General features: G+C 46.4%; 3 protein-coding genes across 3 annotated transcripts; 1 reads left to right on the plus strand and 2 right to left on the minus strand.

Annotated features, from left to right (window-relative positions):
- Positions 1–474: 474 nt before the first annotated feature.
- Positions 475–1,283, minus strand: LOC117194568. The gene is made up of 2 exons (XM_033399111.1): positions 1,184–1,283; positions 475–1,097 (listed from the first exon to the last, which is right to left on the minus strand). Exons 1-2 carry the CDS (start codon positions 1,281–1,283, stop codon positions 490–492), a joined length of 708 nt encoding a protein of 235 aa, XP_033255002.1. The 3' UTR covers positions 475–489.
- Positions 1,284–2,126: 843 nt separating this feature from the next.
- Positions 2,127–3,038, minus strand: LOC117194751 (protein tantalus-like). Its single transcript, XM_033399252.1, has 2 exons — positions 2,833–3,038; positions 2,127–2,763 (listed from the first exon to the last, which is right to left on the minus strand). The coding sequence occupies exons 1-2, from the start codon at positions 2,867–2,869 to the stop codon at positions 2,165–2,167; spliced, it is 636 nt and encodes a 211-aa protein (XP_033255143.1). The 5' UTR covers positions 2,870–3,038; the 3' UTR covers positions 2,127–2,164.
- Positions 2,958–3,291, plus strand: LOC117194569 (the record flags this gene model as incomplete). The annotated part of the gene is made up of 2 exons (XM_033399112.1): positions 2,958–2,967; positions 3,007–3,291. Coding segments are annotated over 2 exons (162 nt in total), but the record flags the coding sequence as incomplete, so codon positions are not given.
- Positions 3,292–16,205: the final 12,914 nt, after the last annotated feature.

Here is a 16,205-nt window from a genome sequence, read left to right on the forward strand (position 1 = left end):
CTTAGATCTGTGTTCTTCTACCATCCTCTACATGGATTGGTTCCACATTAATCCTAAAGATGCACAAATTTTATAGCTTGAACAAAAAAAAAAAAAAAAACACATACAATAATCGCATATCACATATTATGTTTTTTGTGGAGAGGGGGAGGGTTCCAAAGTATTTACACGGTCCAATGTTTGCACGGGTAATATAATGGAGATTCTCTTGGTAAAGATTTTGTTCGTAATTTATTCGCCCAACTATCGAGAAAGACTCGCGTGTGCCGTACGATACGTTCCATTACGATACGATATCGTCTGTGGGCTATATATGTATGTATATTGATGTGTGCATATGTATGTACAATCCGAAGAGAGGATTACTCTTGTTTTGCTCTCTTTCCTAGATGATAATATCGTATCAGTGGTTCTGGAAGGGGGTGCTTAAACCTACGACGAACGCTATAATCCAGTGGATGGGTCGGAATAGGTGTCCTGTTCCTCCGCTCAGACATAGCCCTCTTCTGTCTTGGCCTCGGGACTGTGTTTGGCGAGGGTTGAGGTAGCACTCGTGGCCGTTGCCGTTGCCGTGGCGCCGCTCTGGGGCAGGGCGATCGTGCCACCGGATGAAGAGTTGTCCATTGTATCCACTGTGGGGGCTCCTGCCGAACGCACCGAGGAGCGCACTGTGGGGTCCTGCAGGTTGAAGCTCAGACTGAAGCTGTTGTTCCGCGAAATGTTGCCGTTGCCGCTGCCGTTCAGGGGCTTCACGGACAGGAGGGCCGTGGTGGTGATGCCGCCGCCGCCGCCCGCACCCGGCCCCACGGTCATGCCGTTGCTGGAGCCACTGTTGCTGTAGCCGTCCTGCTCCTGGGCCAGGTCCACGATGGACAGGGACGAGGGGAAGCGCTGAATGGAGAGCGAGACGGGGATCGTGGTGATGACGTCATTGGGCTCGTAGCCACTGGCCGTTGTCGTGATGGTCGGCAGCTGGGCGTTCGCCGCGATGGGAAGGATGCTCAGGGTCCCCGTGGGAATGGTGTACCCGCCGCCGCTGCTGTTGGCCATCGTGAAGGGAAACGACAGCGTGGTGATGTTCGTGGCAGCGGAGAGGGCTACGGAATCGAGAATCGAAGGGAGAGAGATTGTGGTTGGAGTATCTGAATCTGCATCTGCGGGAGTATCTGTGCCCGGTACTCACTGCTGTGAACTCGCTGTAAATGATGACCACTGCGGGCAGGGTCAAGGCCTTGACGCAGCACATGAGGAACCCAAAGAAGAGCCACGCGATCTCCCCGCATGTGGAGAAGCGGAAGAGCTGCAGGAAGCCGATCGGCTGTGTGGGCTCTAGTCCTGCGGCCACCGGCGCCTCATCTAGGGACTTGCCATCGGTTGTCGTCGTGCCAGAAGCCTCGTCCATCTATCGGTACGACGAAGGACGGAGGAATAGTGTTACTCGAGCCAAGACCCGCGATTTATTCACAGACACGGACAGAGACAGACGGCACGCAAAGGTTAATTCAATTACTGCCACACTCTCAGAGGCATGTATCTGTATCTGTGGCTGTGGCAAGGGTGCAGCAGCTACTTTGTATCTTTTGCCATAGTTCTCTCTCATTGACCCGCGGGGTTAACGAGTAATAGAATCTACCGTTTATTATTGGACATTCCAACGCCAATTTGGAGCGATTCGATTCGACTCGATTCCCTTTCAGAGGCCCGTACAGAAATCTGTGTGGCGCCATTCGCCCCCTGCCCCCTCTCCTTGTCGTGGGATGGATGATCACCTTTTAAATGATTTTCAACACTTTGATCCTTCAGATACTGTATCTATGCACTGATTTCTGCAGAAGATCCGTTACTGCTCACTCGGACCGCCCAAGCGCGACTGCTGGAACACCGTCCGCGGAGCCACCCATTTATGTTGATTCCCCGATGTGGATGCTGGACAGAGTACTCGGGCTTGGGCATGAGTATTCGTGAGTGTATCGTATCAATCACTCGCTTTGGGGTTCACAATTCTAATTGATCTCCGCTTTCCGCTCTTGGGGTAGGTTCCGCCGAAAGAGGCGCTTCAATTTACAATGAGAGCAAAAGAGACATTCTGTAGAGGTTTTTCTTTTCTTTGCTTTTCTTTTCTTTATTCTTTTTCTTTCATTTGGAGGGTGGAAGGTGCAACAATCTAAAACGGAGGCAGACTCTTGAGCCTCTTGCTGGTGCGCAGCACGAATGGTGCCGGCTGATTTGTACCGGCATTTCCTCCAGCGGGAACGACTTCGGGAGCGACTTCGGGAGCAGCTACGGGAGCGACTCCGACCGACTCGCCTTCATCGTCCGAGCCCCCGAGCATTACGCTGTCCAAAGTAGTGCCGGACGCCCGCAGTGTCATCATGTGCCGGGTGCTGCGTTCGCCCAAGGTGTTGCGCACCTTCAGGCAGCTCTTCTGCGACAGGGTTCTTTTTTTTTCGCCCGTACCCAGGGCGAGGACGCGGCGCTGGCACTCGCCGAATGCCACGGCATGGCTGCTGGTGGGCCCGTCGTTCTCATTGCCGGGCCGTTCAAAAATCGTCTCGAGACCGGTGGGCCTCGACTTTGCGATGGTCTGCGATGGCGCCTGAGAACCGGTGGTCGGCGTCAGGCTGGGCTTCTTGGCCAGGCGGCTGGGACTAAGACTGGGCCTGGCGGCGCTCTGGCTCTTGCTCTTGCAGGCGCGCGGCGGCATTTGGCGCCGAACCATAGTCGCGGTTGCCACAGATCCTGTATCCCCCGGTATACTCCCGGCTGAAATGAGACGAAATGAGAAATGAGTTACGACTGTCCGATGGCCGCAGAACCGAGTACTTCCTTTACCTTTAGCTTTGCCTTCAAGTTTTTTCTTTGCAGGCATTTCTCGTATCTTGTTCCGGCTTTTCCGTCTCCTGGGTAAACCTTTCGACTTCTCAAACGAGCAACGAGCAACGAGCCTCTTTGGGTTGAGGGCTCTCAGTGCTCCACAGGGGAGGGGCTGAGAGGCTGGGGTGTGAGCCGCCAGCAACCAAGCGCGTTGCTTTATTAATATTTGTGGAAATATTGAGAACAAGTTAAAGACCAAGATGAAGGTGGAGAGCATGGGAATGGCCCTGAAGCTGGTGGGATTCTACGCCGTTGGCTACACCCTGCGCAAGTTAGTCAAGTAGATGGCCGGAGATGCAGTGGATGCAGTGGCCGTCCCCTAGTCCAGATGTTCGTCCGTTTTGTTTCAGTGTTCGCTTAATTTCTAAATTACAATGTTCCAATCGTTTGAAGGATAATATATTGTGATCCTACCTCTTCTTTGTAATTCTCCCTAACTTAAAATTTGATTTGCAATCCCCTGTGAGTTCGTCAACTTGATGTTTTGTTGGCTGTAATGCGGTATGTGGTCTTCAGTCCCCTCTACTACCCTTGCCGCCTGCTGAGGCAGACGACTAGGAATGTAGCATGTACATGTGGCGGCAGTTAATAGGGGCGTAGTTGTTTTATGCGAAGACTAGCATTTTTGGCTCAATTTAGGCCGTAGTGGTGGTGTGGCGGCAACTGATGCTGATTTGAAAGTCGATTTGAAACGATAATCAATTGTCAGCACCGTTGCCGCCGAAGATTTATCACAGATTGTAATAATTTTGTAGTGGGTGTCGGAGAACCGCACTAATTACGAAAATAACAATGGGTAGGGGGGGGGGGGGGGGGGGGAAGAAGGAGTTAAAGAAATGAGATCGAAAATTCAGAAAGTGCAGTGTTGCAACACGTAGTCAATTGAGGAATAGATAAAGAGAAAAGGTAAACAATGCAGGTGCTTTGCGTGGAAAATAAGAGGAAATATACTAAATAAAAAGAGACAAGCACTTACAGAAATAACAATACAGATAAGTAGTAGACTGGAGTGAAGACGACGGAAAAACAGGTAATAAAAGAGATACTACACTGGAACAAAGACGAGACAAAACAGGTACAATTGATTTACGTTTACAATATTACAATAAACATAACAATTTAAAATAATGTCTATATCTTTTTCTATAATTACAGGGAAGACAAGAAACAGCGGAGCATCGGCCGGCATAGCAAAACACAATGCTTGTAAAGACATTGCGTTGCATACCGGCCGACCCCGTCGTCCCCCCTGGTCGTCGAAATTGGCGTCGTCCGAAGTCGTCAGAAGAAGGTGCAATTAGCACCTCGTCGTCGTTGTGGCTGTGGCTGCCCTCTTGGAGAACCAGTGGCACTGGTCCGGCCACCAGCTGGGAGCCAGGAGTAGAGGGCACACATATTACTGTGGCGACACAGGTCCGGCCGCCCAAGTGAAATGGATGTGAGTGTGTGTGTGCGTCGGCAATTGTGGCCCTAATGTAGAGCGAGTGGCACTGGTCCGGCCAACAACTAAGGACGATGGCGGACACGACACCCATAACTCGAACGGCACAGGTCCGGCCGCCCAAGTGTAATGGATGTTTGTGTGTGTGTGTCTGAATGGCTGGCGGTAAGTATTTTGAGAGCCCTTTTTAATCGTATGTGTGGCTGATGGATTTTTCCTTTTCCAGGACCATAGGGCACTCTGAATGCCATGGCACTGGATCCGGCCACCAACTAAGGACGATGGCGGACACGACACACATAACTCGAACGGCACAGGTCCGGCCGCCCAAGTGTAATGGGTGTTTGTGTGTGTGTGTCTGTTTTTGGCTATTCTAGCAATCACCAACGCACTGCATTCGATTTGAATTTGTCAGGCCGTATGATTTTGCAAGTGTGTTTGGCAGCATTTTTATTCGTTTATGTTTTATGTTAGGTATTATATTAATATCTATATACGGTCACACCATCCAAGGGAGATAGAATAAAAGAGAATCTTGAAGACAACGCGTGCTTAAGTCTGAGTGTCAATACACTACATAATTGGCGACGAGGATAAAATAAAACGTATTAATATACATACACATGTTAAAAGTGCATATAATATATGAATAGCAACATGACGAAAATTGAAGCACCAACATTCTATCAAATGGCAACAATTGCTGAGTTTTCGCCACACCAAGAAACGTTCTGCATTTGGAAGGAAAAATTCGACATACATTTGTGCGAATTGAATGTGAAAGAGGAAAACACAAAAAAGGCAGTTTTGTTGAAGTCGATCGGTACAGCGGCTTACACTGTACTACATAGTTTGTGCAATCCGGTATCACCCGTATCAAAAGCATACAAAGAATTATGTGAAATTTTAAAAACACACTACACACCACCTACACTCATATTCAGAGAAAGAAAAAAATTTCACATGTCCACAAAAAGTGAAGATGAGACTGTAGCGGAGTGGTATGCTCGAGTTAAACAATTGGCATTGGAATGCAAATTTGGCTCAAATCTGGAAGCGTTTGTATTAAACCAATTTGTGATGAGCCTTCCCAACCCTATATATGAAAGAATATGTGAAGAAGACGAAAATCTAACTCTGGCTGATGCACTCAAGAAGGCGATGATCATGGAGACGAAGATCAGCACAAGGAAGACAGAACACAACGTCAACTACATGCATCAAAAGAACGGGACTAGTCAATGGCAGAGGCAAAGAGGCGAGAACAGAGATCAAGCAAAGAGCAACGGCAGAAGTCATTTCAAGGGCAACCGAAACGTGAGTTACAGAGGCGGCAGAAGCGACGGTGACGGCGACGGCGAAAACGACTGCGACGCTGGCAGAGAAAAGAAGCAGCAGCCATGCACACACTGTGGCTGGCGAAATCATAACTCAAACAATTGCAAGTATAAGGCATGCAAATGTCACAGCTGTGGAAAAATAGGTCACTTGGCGAGCATTTGTAAAAATAAATCAAAAAAATCCGTAAATTATGTATCTCAAACAAAACATGACACCTATTCTGATAATAATTTTGATAATGATAATTATAACTTTTCTATCTATAGCGTTGATACAACCTCAACTAGTGGAGTATATTATTTACCTGTAAAAATTGATGGAAACATAACGAAAATTGCTTGCGACACTGGTGCACCGTGCACATTGGTTCCAAAAACATTTTACGAAAGCTTAAATACCAGCAGACCACTTAGAAAATGTCTAGTTCCATATGTAGATTACAATGGAGATTCAATCAAAGTTATTGGTGAGTACGATGCAACGATCGAATATCGAGGTCTAAAAAAACAAATTGTTGTTGTTGTAACCAATGCAGTGAGTCCACCTTTGCTAGGTAGAACATTTTTGAGAGCTTTTAATTTTGAGTTAATGCAGGTGAACAATGTGTACGTAAATGAACCAAATTCTGTAATTACAGAACAGATTAAATCGGAGTTTGCTGAAGTTTTTGAGCCTCGTTTAGGTTCATATACTACGAATACGATATCGTTACTATTAAAAGAAGATGCAAAACCAATATTTTTCAAGCCTAGGTCAGTACCATTAGCATGGAAAGAAAAGATTGAAGTGCAGTTACGAAAATTCATAGATGATGGAATTTTAGAGCAAGTTGTTAGTTCTGAATGGGCAACACCTTTGGTACCGATTTTAAAACCAAACGGTGACATACGAATTTGTGGTGACTATAAGGTTACATTAAACCGGTCTTTAGTCGACGTAAAGTATCCACTACCTCGAATAGACGACATTTTTGCAGCGCTTGAAGGGGGTACACTGTATTCAAAACTTGACCTGTCAAATGCTTACAATCAGCTAAATTTAGATGAGCAATCTCAAAATTTGTGTACTTGGAGCACACATATTGGACTATTGAAAGTTAAACGCTTACCATTTGGTATAAAAACTGCAGCAGCTATTTTTCAAAAAACAATGGAAGGGTTGTTTCAGGGTATGCGAGGAGTTGTGGTTTATCAAGATGACATAACAGTTACAGGACGAGATCTTCAAGAACATATTTCAAACCTAAAAGCTGTACTTAGAAAACTGAAATCAGTTGGACTTAAATTAAATGACAAGAAATGTGAGTTCTTTAAATCCAAAATTTGTTACCTAGGATTTTCAATTGACAGGATAGGACTGAGCAAAAACAATGATAGAGTTGCGAGTGTATTGTTTGCACCGGCTCCGGAAAACGTATCACAGCTTAGAGCTTTCATAGGCATGGTAAATTATTATTCAAAGTTTATCAATAATTTCGCTCAGATAATGAGTCCTTTATATGCATTATTAAAGAAAAATACAAAATTTAATTGGACACGCGAATGTCAGAGTGCATATGAAGAGGTAAAGAAAGAAGTAACTTCTGAACAAGTTTTAGTTCACTACAACCCAGATCAACCGTTAGTATTAACGACTGATGCTAGCAGTCATGCAGTTTCAGGTGTTTTATCACATAAATGCAATGAAGATATCAAACCAATAGCATTTGTATCAAGAGCATTATCCAAAAGCGAGCATAATTACAGTACAATCGAGAAAGAGGCCTGGCTATAGTGTTCTGTGTGAGTAAATTAAACAGTATCTTTTAGAAACAAGTTCATTCGAACAGATCACAAACATTACTAAGCATATTTGGAGACCTGAAAGGACTTCCATTGATGCCTCTGCACGAATGCAAAGATGGGCACTGACTTTGTCAGGTTTTCAATATACAGTTGAACACATAAAGGGGACCTTAAATATAGCAGATGGACTCTCAAGAATGCCTCAATGGGAAACGGCTGTACCAAACGAAGACTATAATTACATACATTTTATACAGTCCGAAAAGGTGTTCAAAATTAGCTTCAAAGAAATAGCTCGTGAAACACGACGTGACCCAATATTATCAAAAGTTTGTGAGGCAATTAACACTGGTTCGAAGACAAGATTAAAAGGCAGCGAGTTTTCTGCCTACCTCTCTAAAACAAATGAACTTTCAGTGGAATATGATTGTATCTTATGGGGACACAGAGTAGTAATTCCAACCAAACTGAGACAAGCTATTTTAGCAGAATTTCATGCATCGCATTTGGGAATAGTAAAAACCAAAATGTTAGCACGTTCTTATGTGTGGTGGCCTTGCATGGATTCTGAAATTGAGAAATTAATTCGAGATTGTATTCCTTGTCAGGAACTACAATCAAGTCCAGAAAAGAGTCTGTTAATACCGTGGAAATCCACAGGAAAGGCTTGGAGTCGAGTACACATAGACTTTGCAGGACCAATTAGAGGTTTTCATTTATTGGTTATTATAGATTCTTATACAAAATGGGCAGAAGTATTCAAAACGAAGGAAATAACTTCATTGTTTACTATCAACAAGCTTAGAGAAGTATTTTGTCGATATGGTTTACCAGACGTGTTAGTTAGTGACAATGGACGACAGTTTACTTCTGATGATTTTAAAACGTTTATGAAAAACAATGGTGTTAATCACATTTTTACTGCTCCAGGACATCCAGCGACTAATGGTCAAGCAGAAAATTTTGTAAAGACTGTTAAGAAATCACTATATGCAAACATAAAGGCTAATGAAAGACAAGATTTTAATACAATTTTAAATAGATTTTTGATCGATTACCGAAATACGATTCATTGTACTACGGGCGAATCTCCTGCTAAATTATTTTTTGGTCGTACACTAAAAACAAGATTTTCGTTGTTAAAACCACCTACGGTCGAAAGCATAATAAATAAAAAACAGACTGAGTGTGTTGTAAATCACAAAGGTAGACGAAGCACAGAATTTTTAAAGGGTCAAAAAGTTATGGTTAGGGACTACAAAAATCCTAACAAAGCAAGCTGGACTCAGGCAACTGTAAAACAACAACTGGGCCCGCGTTCGTATTGTTGTATTTTGGCGAACAATAACAGAGAAATAAAACGTCACCTGGATCAAATTAGAAACCAAAGCACTAACAATCATACATCGCCTAATGCGAAAACACCTGATGTCGAAAGCAATTGTTCAGTAGATGACAATTCCAAAACCAACAATGAACAAATAGTTTCTCAACCAACACCCACCAGGAGAGAGTTGAGACCACGTGAGGCAGGGAAGGTAGTAAAGCGTATTTAACAATAAAATAATATAAAGAAAGGAATTATGAAATCAAATTATGTACAAATTAAACACTGAAACAAATACTAAACAGATTAAGAAGAAAGAAAAATACGAAATCACATAAATTTTATATACGCTAATTAGATTAAGTACACAAATCAAATTTTTATAAGAAAATAGATTTGTAAATGACATGTATATTAAACATCTAAGGAGAGGCGTGTTAGGTATTATATTAATATCTATATACGGTCACACCATCCAAGGGAGATAGAATAAAAGAGAATCTTGAAGACAACGCGTGCTTAAGTCTGAGTGTCAATACACTACATTTTATTTAATGGCTTTGATGGCGGCAGCGTCCGTTGTTCATTTTTGTTGTGGCATGCGAGTGATATGCATACCTGCCCCGTATGATAAAGATTTTTGCCGTAATGTTTAGCCCGATAGTGTCCCGTGAGTGCTATCCGGCGATTGCCTAAGCGCTCTCGGCGATACGCGTCTGTACCCCCGACCCCCGTAGTAATTCTTAGTTCGACAGCGTCCCGTAAGTGATATCCGGCGATTGCCTAGGCATTCTCGGCGATACTTGTCGGTATTTCCGCATAGCAAAGTTCCCCTTTCCGCGTCGTAGTAATTCTTAGGCCGGCGGGGTCCCGTAAGTACCGTCCGGCGATAGCCTAGGTACTCTCGGCGATACTTGCCGGTATTTCCGCATAGCAAAGTCCCCTTTCCGCGTCGTAGTAATTCTTAGGCCGACAGGGTCCCGTAAGTACCGTCCGGCGATAGCCTAGGTACTCTCGGCGATACTTGTCGGTATTCCCGCATAGCATAGTCCCCCTTTCCGCTTCGTAGTAACTCTCAGGCCGGCGGGGTCCCGTAAGTACTGTCCGGCGATAGCCTAGGTACTCTCGGCGACACCTGTCGGTATTATCGCATAGTAAAGACCTCCGTATTGATTCTGAGTTCGGTGGGGCCCTGAAGGCGCTATTCGGCGATAGCCGGAGTGTTCTCGGTGAAACCAACTGCCCCGTCCCACGCTACGATCGCCCCCGTCCGCGGGACTGCGGCCCCGTCCCCCATCGTCGGTCCGAAATTCGGAGTCCCGGCAAATTATAAATATTGCTGTAATTTGCCCTGGAGTAGACTGAGATATGTACCCCAGCCCAGGATCGCTTCCTTACAAAAGTTAAGGTAACACTAGACTTAACATTAACATGTGTTTTCTTTTACAATGGACTGCGTCTTTTCAGTCCGTTCCCGTCCTCGGAGCGGGCTTCATATAAGTGGCGGCGCAAGGCTGATCCTCATATCAGTATCAGCATAGGCCCTGTAGTTGGATGGGTGCGTACCGCCGCAACTTTGGCATTTAGCTGGGTGCGGTGGACTAAACCACCGCACTTTACACAGACGAAGCCGCGTTGACAGAAGTTGTTAAACCGCCGCAACTTTGGCATTTAGCTGGGTGCGGTGGACGAAACCACCGCACTTTACACAGGCGAAGCCGCGTTGACAGTAGTTGTGTGTGGTTTAAGAAATCTTTGTGTTTTATGATTCTCTTTGTGGTTTGTGGTTTGTGATTTGAATATATGTTTAGTGGCGCACAGAATTTTAATTTACATTGGCGAGAAAGAGGAAATAAAGCTTGTCGGTAGTGGTTGGGAAGGGGAATGTGAATGTGTGTGGGGCGAGTTGGGAAAATGGCTGCTTGGCTTGGCGTCGGCATTTTAATGTATTCCTTATTGGCGTTAATTAAGAATTTTTAACAGTTTAGTTGGGCGGCAAACAAGTTAAGGGGCTCGTTAGTCGCCCGACGTGTCACACCGCTTCATCTGCCTCGTCGATCATCTGTAACTGTATCTGTATATGTACAAAGGAGCCAAGAATTTCTTAGATCTGTGTTCTTCTACCATCCTCTACATGGATTGGTTCCACATTAATCCTAAAGATGCACAAATTTTATAGCTTGAACAAAAAAAAAAAAAAAAACACATACAATAATCGCATATCACATATTATGTTTTTTGTGGAGAGGGGGAGGGTTCCAAAGTATTTACACGGTCCAATGTTTGCACGGGTAATATAATGGAGATTCTCTTGGTAAAGATTTTGTTCGTAATTTATTCGCCCAACTATCGAGAAAGACTCGCGTGTGCCGTACGATACGTTCCATTACGATACGATATCGTCTGTGGGCTATATATGTATGTATATTGATGTGTGCATATGTATGTACAATCCGAAGAGAGGATTACTCTTGTTTTGCTCTCTTTCCTAGATGATAATATCGTATCAGTGGTTCTGGAAGGGGGTGCTTAAACCTACGACGAACGCTATAATCCAGTGGATGGGTCGGAATAGGTGTCCTGTTCCTCCGCTCAGACATAGCCCTCTCCTGTCTTGGCCTCGGGACTGTGTTTGGCGAGGGTTGAGGTAGCACTCGTGGCCGTTGCCGTTGCCGTGGCGCCGCTCTGGGGCAGGGCGATCGTGCCACCGGATGAAGAGTTGTCCATTGTATCCACTGTGGGGGCTCCTGCCGAACGCACCGAGGAGCGCACTGTGGGGTCCTGCAGGTTGAAGCTCAGACTGAAGCTGTTGTTCCGCGAAATGTTGCCGTTGCCGCTGCCGTTCAGGGGCTTCACGGACAGGAGGGCCGTGGTGGTGATGCCGCCGCCGCCGCCCGCACCCGGCCCCACGGTCATGCCGTTGCTGGAGCCACTGTTGCTGTAGCCGTCCTGCTCCTGGGCCAGGTCCACGATGGACAGGGACGAGGGGAAGCGCTGAATGGAGAGCGAGACGGGGATCGTGGTGATGACGTCATTGGGCTCGTAGCCACTGGCCGTTGTCGTGATGGTCGGCAGCTGGGCGTTCGCCGCGATGGGAAGGATGCTCAGGGTCCCCGTGGGAATGGTGTACCCGCCGCCGCTGCTGTTGGCCATCGTGAAGGGAAACTACAGCGTGGTGATGTTCGTGGCAGCGGAGAGGGCTACGGAATCGAGAATCGAAGGGAGAGAGATTGTGGTTGGAGTATCTGAATCTGCATCTGCGGGAGTATCTGTGCCCGGTACTCACTGCTGTGAACTCGCTGTAAATGATGACCACTGCGGGCAGGGTCAAGGCCTTGACGCAGCACATGAGGAACCCAAAGAAGAGCCACGCGATCTCCCCGCAGGTGGAGAAGCGGAAGAGCTGCAGGAAGCCGATCGGCTGTGTGGGCTCTAGTCCTGCGGCCACCGGCGCCTCATCTAGGGACTTGCCATCGGTTGTCGTCGTGCCAGAAGCCTCGTCCATCTATCGGTACGACGAAGGACGGAGGAATAGTGTTACTCGAGCCAAGACCCGCGATTTATTCACAGACACGGACAGAGACAGACGGCACGCAAAGGTTAATTCAATTACTGCCACACTCTCAGAGGCATGTATCTGTATCTGTGGCTGTGGCAAGGGTGCAGCAGCTACTTTGTATCTTTTGCCATAGTTCTCTCTCATTGACCCGCGGGGTTAACGAGTAATAGAATCTACCGTTTATTATTGGACATTCCAACGCCAATTTGGAGCGATTCGATTCGACTCGATTCCCTTTCAAAGGCCCGTACAGAAATCTGTGTGGCGCCATTCGCCCCCTGCCCCCTCTCCTTGTCGTGGGATGGATGATCACCTTTTAAATGATTTTCAACACTTTGATCCTTCAGATACTGTATCTATGCACTGATTTCTGCAGAAGATCCGTTACTGCTCACTCGGACCGCCCAAGCGCGACTGCTGGAACACCGTCCGCGGAGCCACCCATTTATGTTGATTCCCCGATGTGGATGCTGGACAGAGTACTCGGGCTTGGGCATGAGTATTCGTGAGTGTATCGTATCAATCACTCGCTTTGGGGTTCACAATTCTAATTGATCTCCGCTTTCCGCTCTTGGGGTAGGTTCCGCCGAAAGAGGCGCTTCAATTTACAATGAGAGCAAAAGAGACATTCTGTAGAGGGTTTTTCTTTTCTTTGCTTTTCTTTTCTTTATTCTTTTTCTTTCATTTGGAGGGTGGAAGGTGCAACAATCTAAAACGGAGGCAGACTCTTGAGCCTCTTGCTGGTGCGCAGCACGAATGGTGCCGGCTGATTTGTACCGGCATTTCCTCCAGCGGGAACGACTTCGGGAGCGACTTCGGGAGCAGCTACGGGAGCGACTCCGACCGACTCGCCTTCATCGTCCGAGCCCCCGAGCATTACGCTGTCCAAAGTAGTGCCGGACGCCCGCAGTGTCATCATGTGCCGGGTGCTGCGTTCGCCCAAGGTGTTGCGCACCTTCAGGCAGCTCTTCTGCGACAGGGTTCTTTTTTTTTCGCCCGTACCCAGGGCGAGGACGCGGCGCTGGCACTCGCCGAATGCCACGGCATGGCTGCTGGTGGTCCGTCGTTCTCATTGCCGGGCCGTTCAAAAATCGTCTCGAGACCGGTGGGCCTCGACTTTGCGATGGTCTGCGATGGCGCCTGAGAACCGGTGGTCGGCGTCAGGCTGGGCTTCTTGGCCAGGCGGCTGGGACTAAGACTGGGCCTGGCGGCGCTCTGGCTCTTGCTCTTGCAGGCGCGCGGCGGCATTTGGCGCCGAACCATAGTCGCGGTTGCCACAGATCCTGTATCCCCCGGTATACTCCCGGCTGAAATGAGACGAAATGAGAAATGAGTTACGACTGTCCGATGGCCGCAGAAACCTTTACCTTTAGCTTTGCCTTCAAGTTTTTTCTTTGCAGGCATTTCTCGTATCTTGTTCCGGCTTTTCCGTCTCCTGGGTAAACCTTTCGACTTCTCAAACGAGCAACGAGCAACGAGCCTCTTTGGGTTGAGGGCTCTCAGTGCTCCACAGGGGAGGGGCTGAGAGGCTGGGGTGTGAGCCGCCAGCAACCAAGCGCGTTGCTTTATTAATATTTGTGGAAATATTGAGAACAAGTTAAAGACCAAGATGAAGGTGGAGAGCATGGGAATGGCCCTGAAGCTGGTGGGATTCTACGCCGTTGGCTACACCCTGCGCAAGTTAGTCAAGTAGATGGCCGGAGATGCAGTGGATGCAGTGGCCGTCCCCTAGTCCAGATGTTCGTCCGTTTTGTTTCAGTGTTCGCTTAATTTCTAAATTACAATGTCCAATCGTTTGAAGGATAATATATTGTGATCCTACCTCTTCTTTGTAATTCTCCCTAACTTAAAATTTGATTTGCAATCCCCTGTGAGTTCGTCAACTTGATGTTTTGTTGGCTGTAATGCGGTATGTGGTCTTCAGTCCCCTCTACTACCCTTGCCGCCTGCTGAGGGCAGACGACTAGGAATGTAGCATGTACATGTGGGCGGGCAGTTAATAGGGGGCGTAGTTGTTTTATGCGAAGACTAGCATTTTTGGCTCAATTTAGGCCGTAGTGGTGGTGTGGCGGCAACTGATGCTGATTTGAAAGTCGATTTGAAACCGATAATCAATTGTCAGCACCGTTGCCGCCGAAGATTTATCACAGATTGTAATAATGTTGTAGTGGGGTGTCGGAGAACCGCACTAATTACGAAAATAACAATGGGAGGGGGGGGGGGGGGAAGAAGGAGTTAAAGAAATGAGATCGAAAATTCAGAAAGTGCAGTGTTGCAACACGTAGTCAATTGAGGAATAGATAAAGAGAAAAGGTAAACAATGCAGGTGCTTTGCGTGGAAAATAAGAGGAAATATACTAAATAAAAAGAGACAAGCACTTACAGAAATAACAATACAGATAAGTAGTAGACTGGAGTGAAGACGACGGAAAAACAGGTAATAAAAGAGATACTACACTGGAACAAAGACGAGACAAAACAGGTACAATTGATTTACGTTTACAATATTACAATAAACATAACAATTTAAAATAATGTCTATATCTTTTTCAATAATTACAGGGAAGACAAGAAACAGCGGAGCATCGGCCGGCATAGCAAAACACAATGCTTGTAAAGACATTGCGTTGCATACCGGCCGACCCCGTCGTCCCCCCCGGTCGTCGAAATTGGCGTCCTTCTAAGTCGTCAGAAGAAGGTGCAATTAGCACCTCGTCGTCGTTGTGGCTGTGGCTGCCCTCTTGGAGAACCAGTGGCACTGGTCCGGCCACCAGCTGGGAGCCAGGAGTAGACGGCACACATATTACTGTGGCGACACAGGTCCGGCCGCCAAAGTGAAATGGATGTGAGTGTGTGTGTGCGTCGGCAATTGTGGCCCTAATGTAGAGCGAGTGGCACTGGTCCGGCCAACAACTAAGGACGATGGCGGACACGACACACATAACTCGAACGGCACAGGTCCGGCCGCCCAAGTGTAATGGATGTTTGTGTGTGTGTGTCTGAATGGCTGGCGGTAAGTATTTTGAGAGCCCTTTTTAATCGTATGTGTGGCTGATGGATTTTTCCTTTTCCAGGACCATAGGGCACTCTGAATGCCATGGCACTGGATCCGGCCACCAACTAAGGACGATGGCGGACACGACACACATAACTCGAACGGCACAGGTCCGGCCGCCCAAGTGTAATGGGTGTTTGTGTGTGTGTGTCTGTTTTTGGCTATTCTAGCAATCACCAACGCACTGCATTCGATTTGAATTTGTCAGGCCGTATGATTTTGCAAGTGTGTTTGGCAGCATTTTTATTCGTTTATGTTTTATGTTAGGTATTATATTAATATCTATATACGGTCACACCATCCAAGGGAGATAGAATAAAAGAGAATCTTGAAGACAACGCGTGCTTAAGTCTGAGTGTCAATACACTACATAATTGGCGACGAGGATAAAATAAAACGTATTAATATACATACACATGTTAAAAGTGCATATAATATATGAATAGCAACATGACGAAAAATGAAGCACCAACATTCTATCAAATGGCAACAATTGCTGAGTTTTCGTCACACCAAGAAACGTTCTGCATTTGGAAGGAAAAATTCGACATACATTTGTGCGAATTGAATGTGAAAGAGGAAAACACAAAAAAGGCAGTTTTGTTGAAGTCGATCGGTACAGCGGCTTACACTGTACTACATAGTTTGTGCAATCCGGTATCACCCGTATCAAAAGCATACAAAGAATTATGTGAAATTTTAAAAACACACTACACACCACCTACACTCATATTCAGAGAAAGAAAAAAATTTCACATGTACACAAAAAGTGAAGATGAGACTGTAGCGGAGTGGTATGCTCGAGTTAAACAATTGGCATTGGA

The sequence above is a fragment of the Drosophila miranda genome, assembly GCF_003369915.1.
Source record: "Drosophila miranda strain MSH22 chromosome Y unlocalized genomic scaffold, D.miranda_PacBio2.1 Contig_Y3_pilon, whole genome shotgun sequence".
Taxonomy (NCBI): Eukaryota; Metazoa; Arthropoda; class Insecta; order Diptera; family Drosophilidae; genus Drosophila; species Drosophila miranda.

Coding starts and splice junctions, on each gene's coding strand:
- LOC117194568 (XM_033399111.1), bottom strand. CDS start 1,283: ATGCGGGGAGATCGCGTGGCTCTTCTTTGGGTTCCTCATGTGCTGCGT. Junction 1,098..1,183: donor TTTACAGCGAGTTCACAGCA/GTGAGTACCGGG, acceptor TCGATTCCGTAG/CCCTCTCCGCTGCCACGAAC.
- LOC117194751 (XM_033399252.1), bottom strand. CDS start 2,869: ATGCCTGCAAAGAAAAAACTTGAAGGCAAAGCTAAAG. Junction 2,764..2,832: donor ACTTGAAGGCAAAGCTAAAG/GTAAAGGAAGTA, acceptor GTCTCATTTCAG/CCGGGAGTATACCGGGGGAT.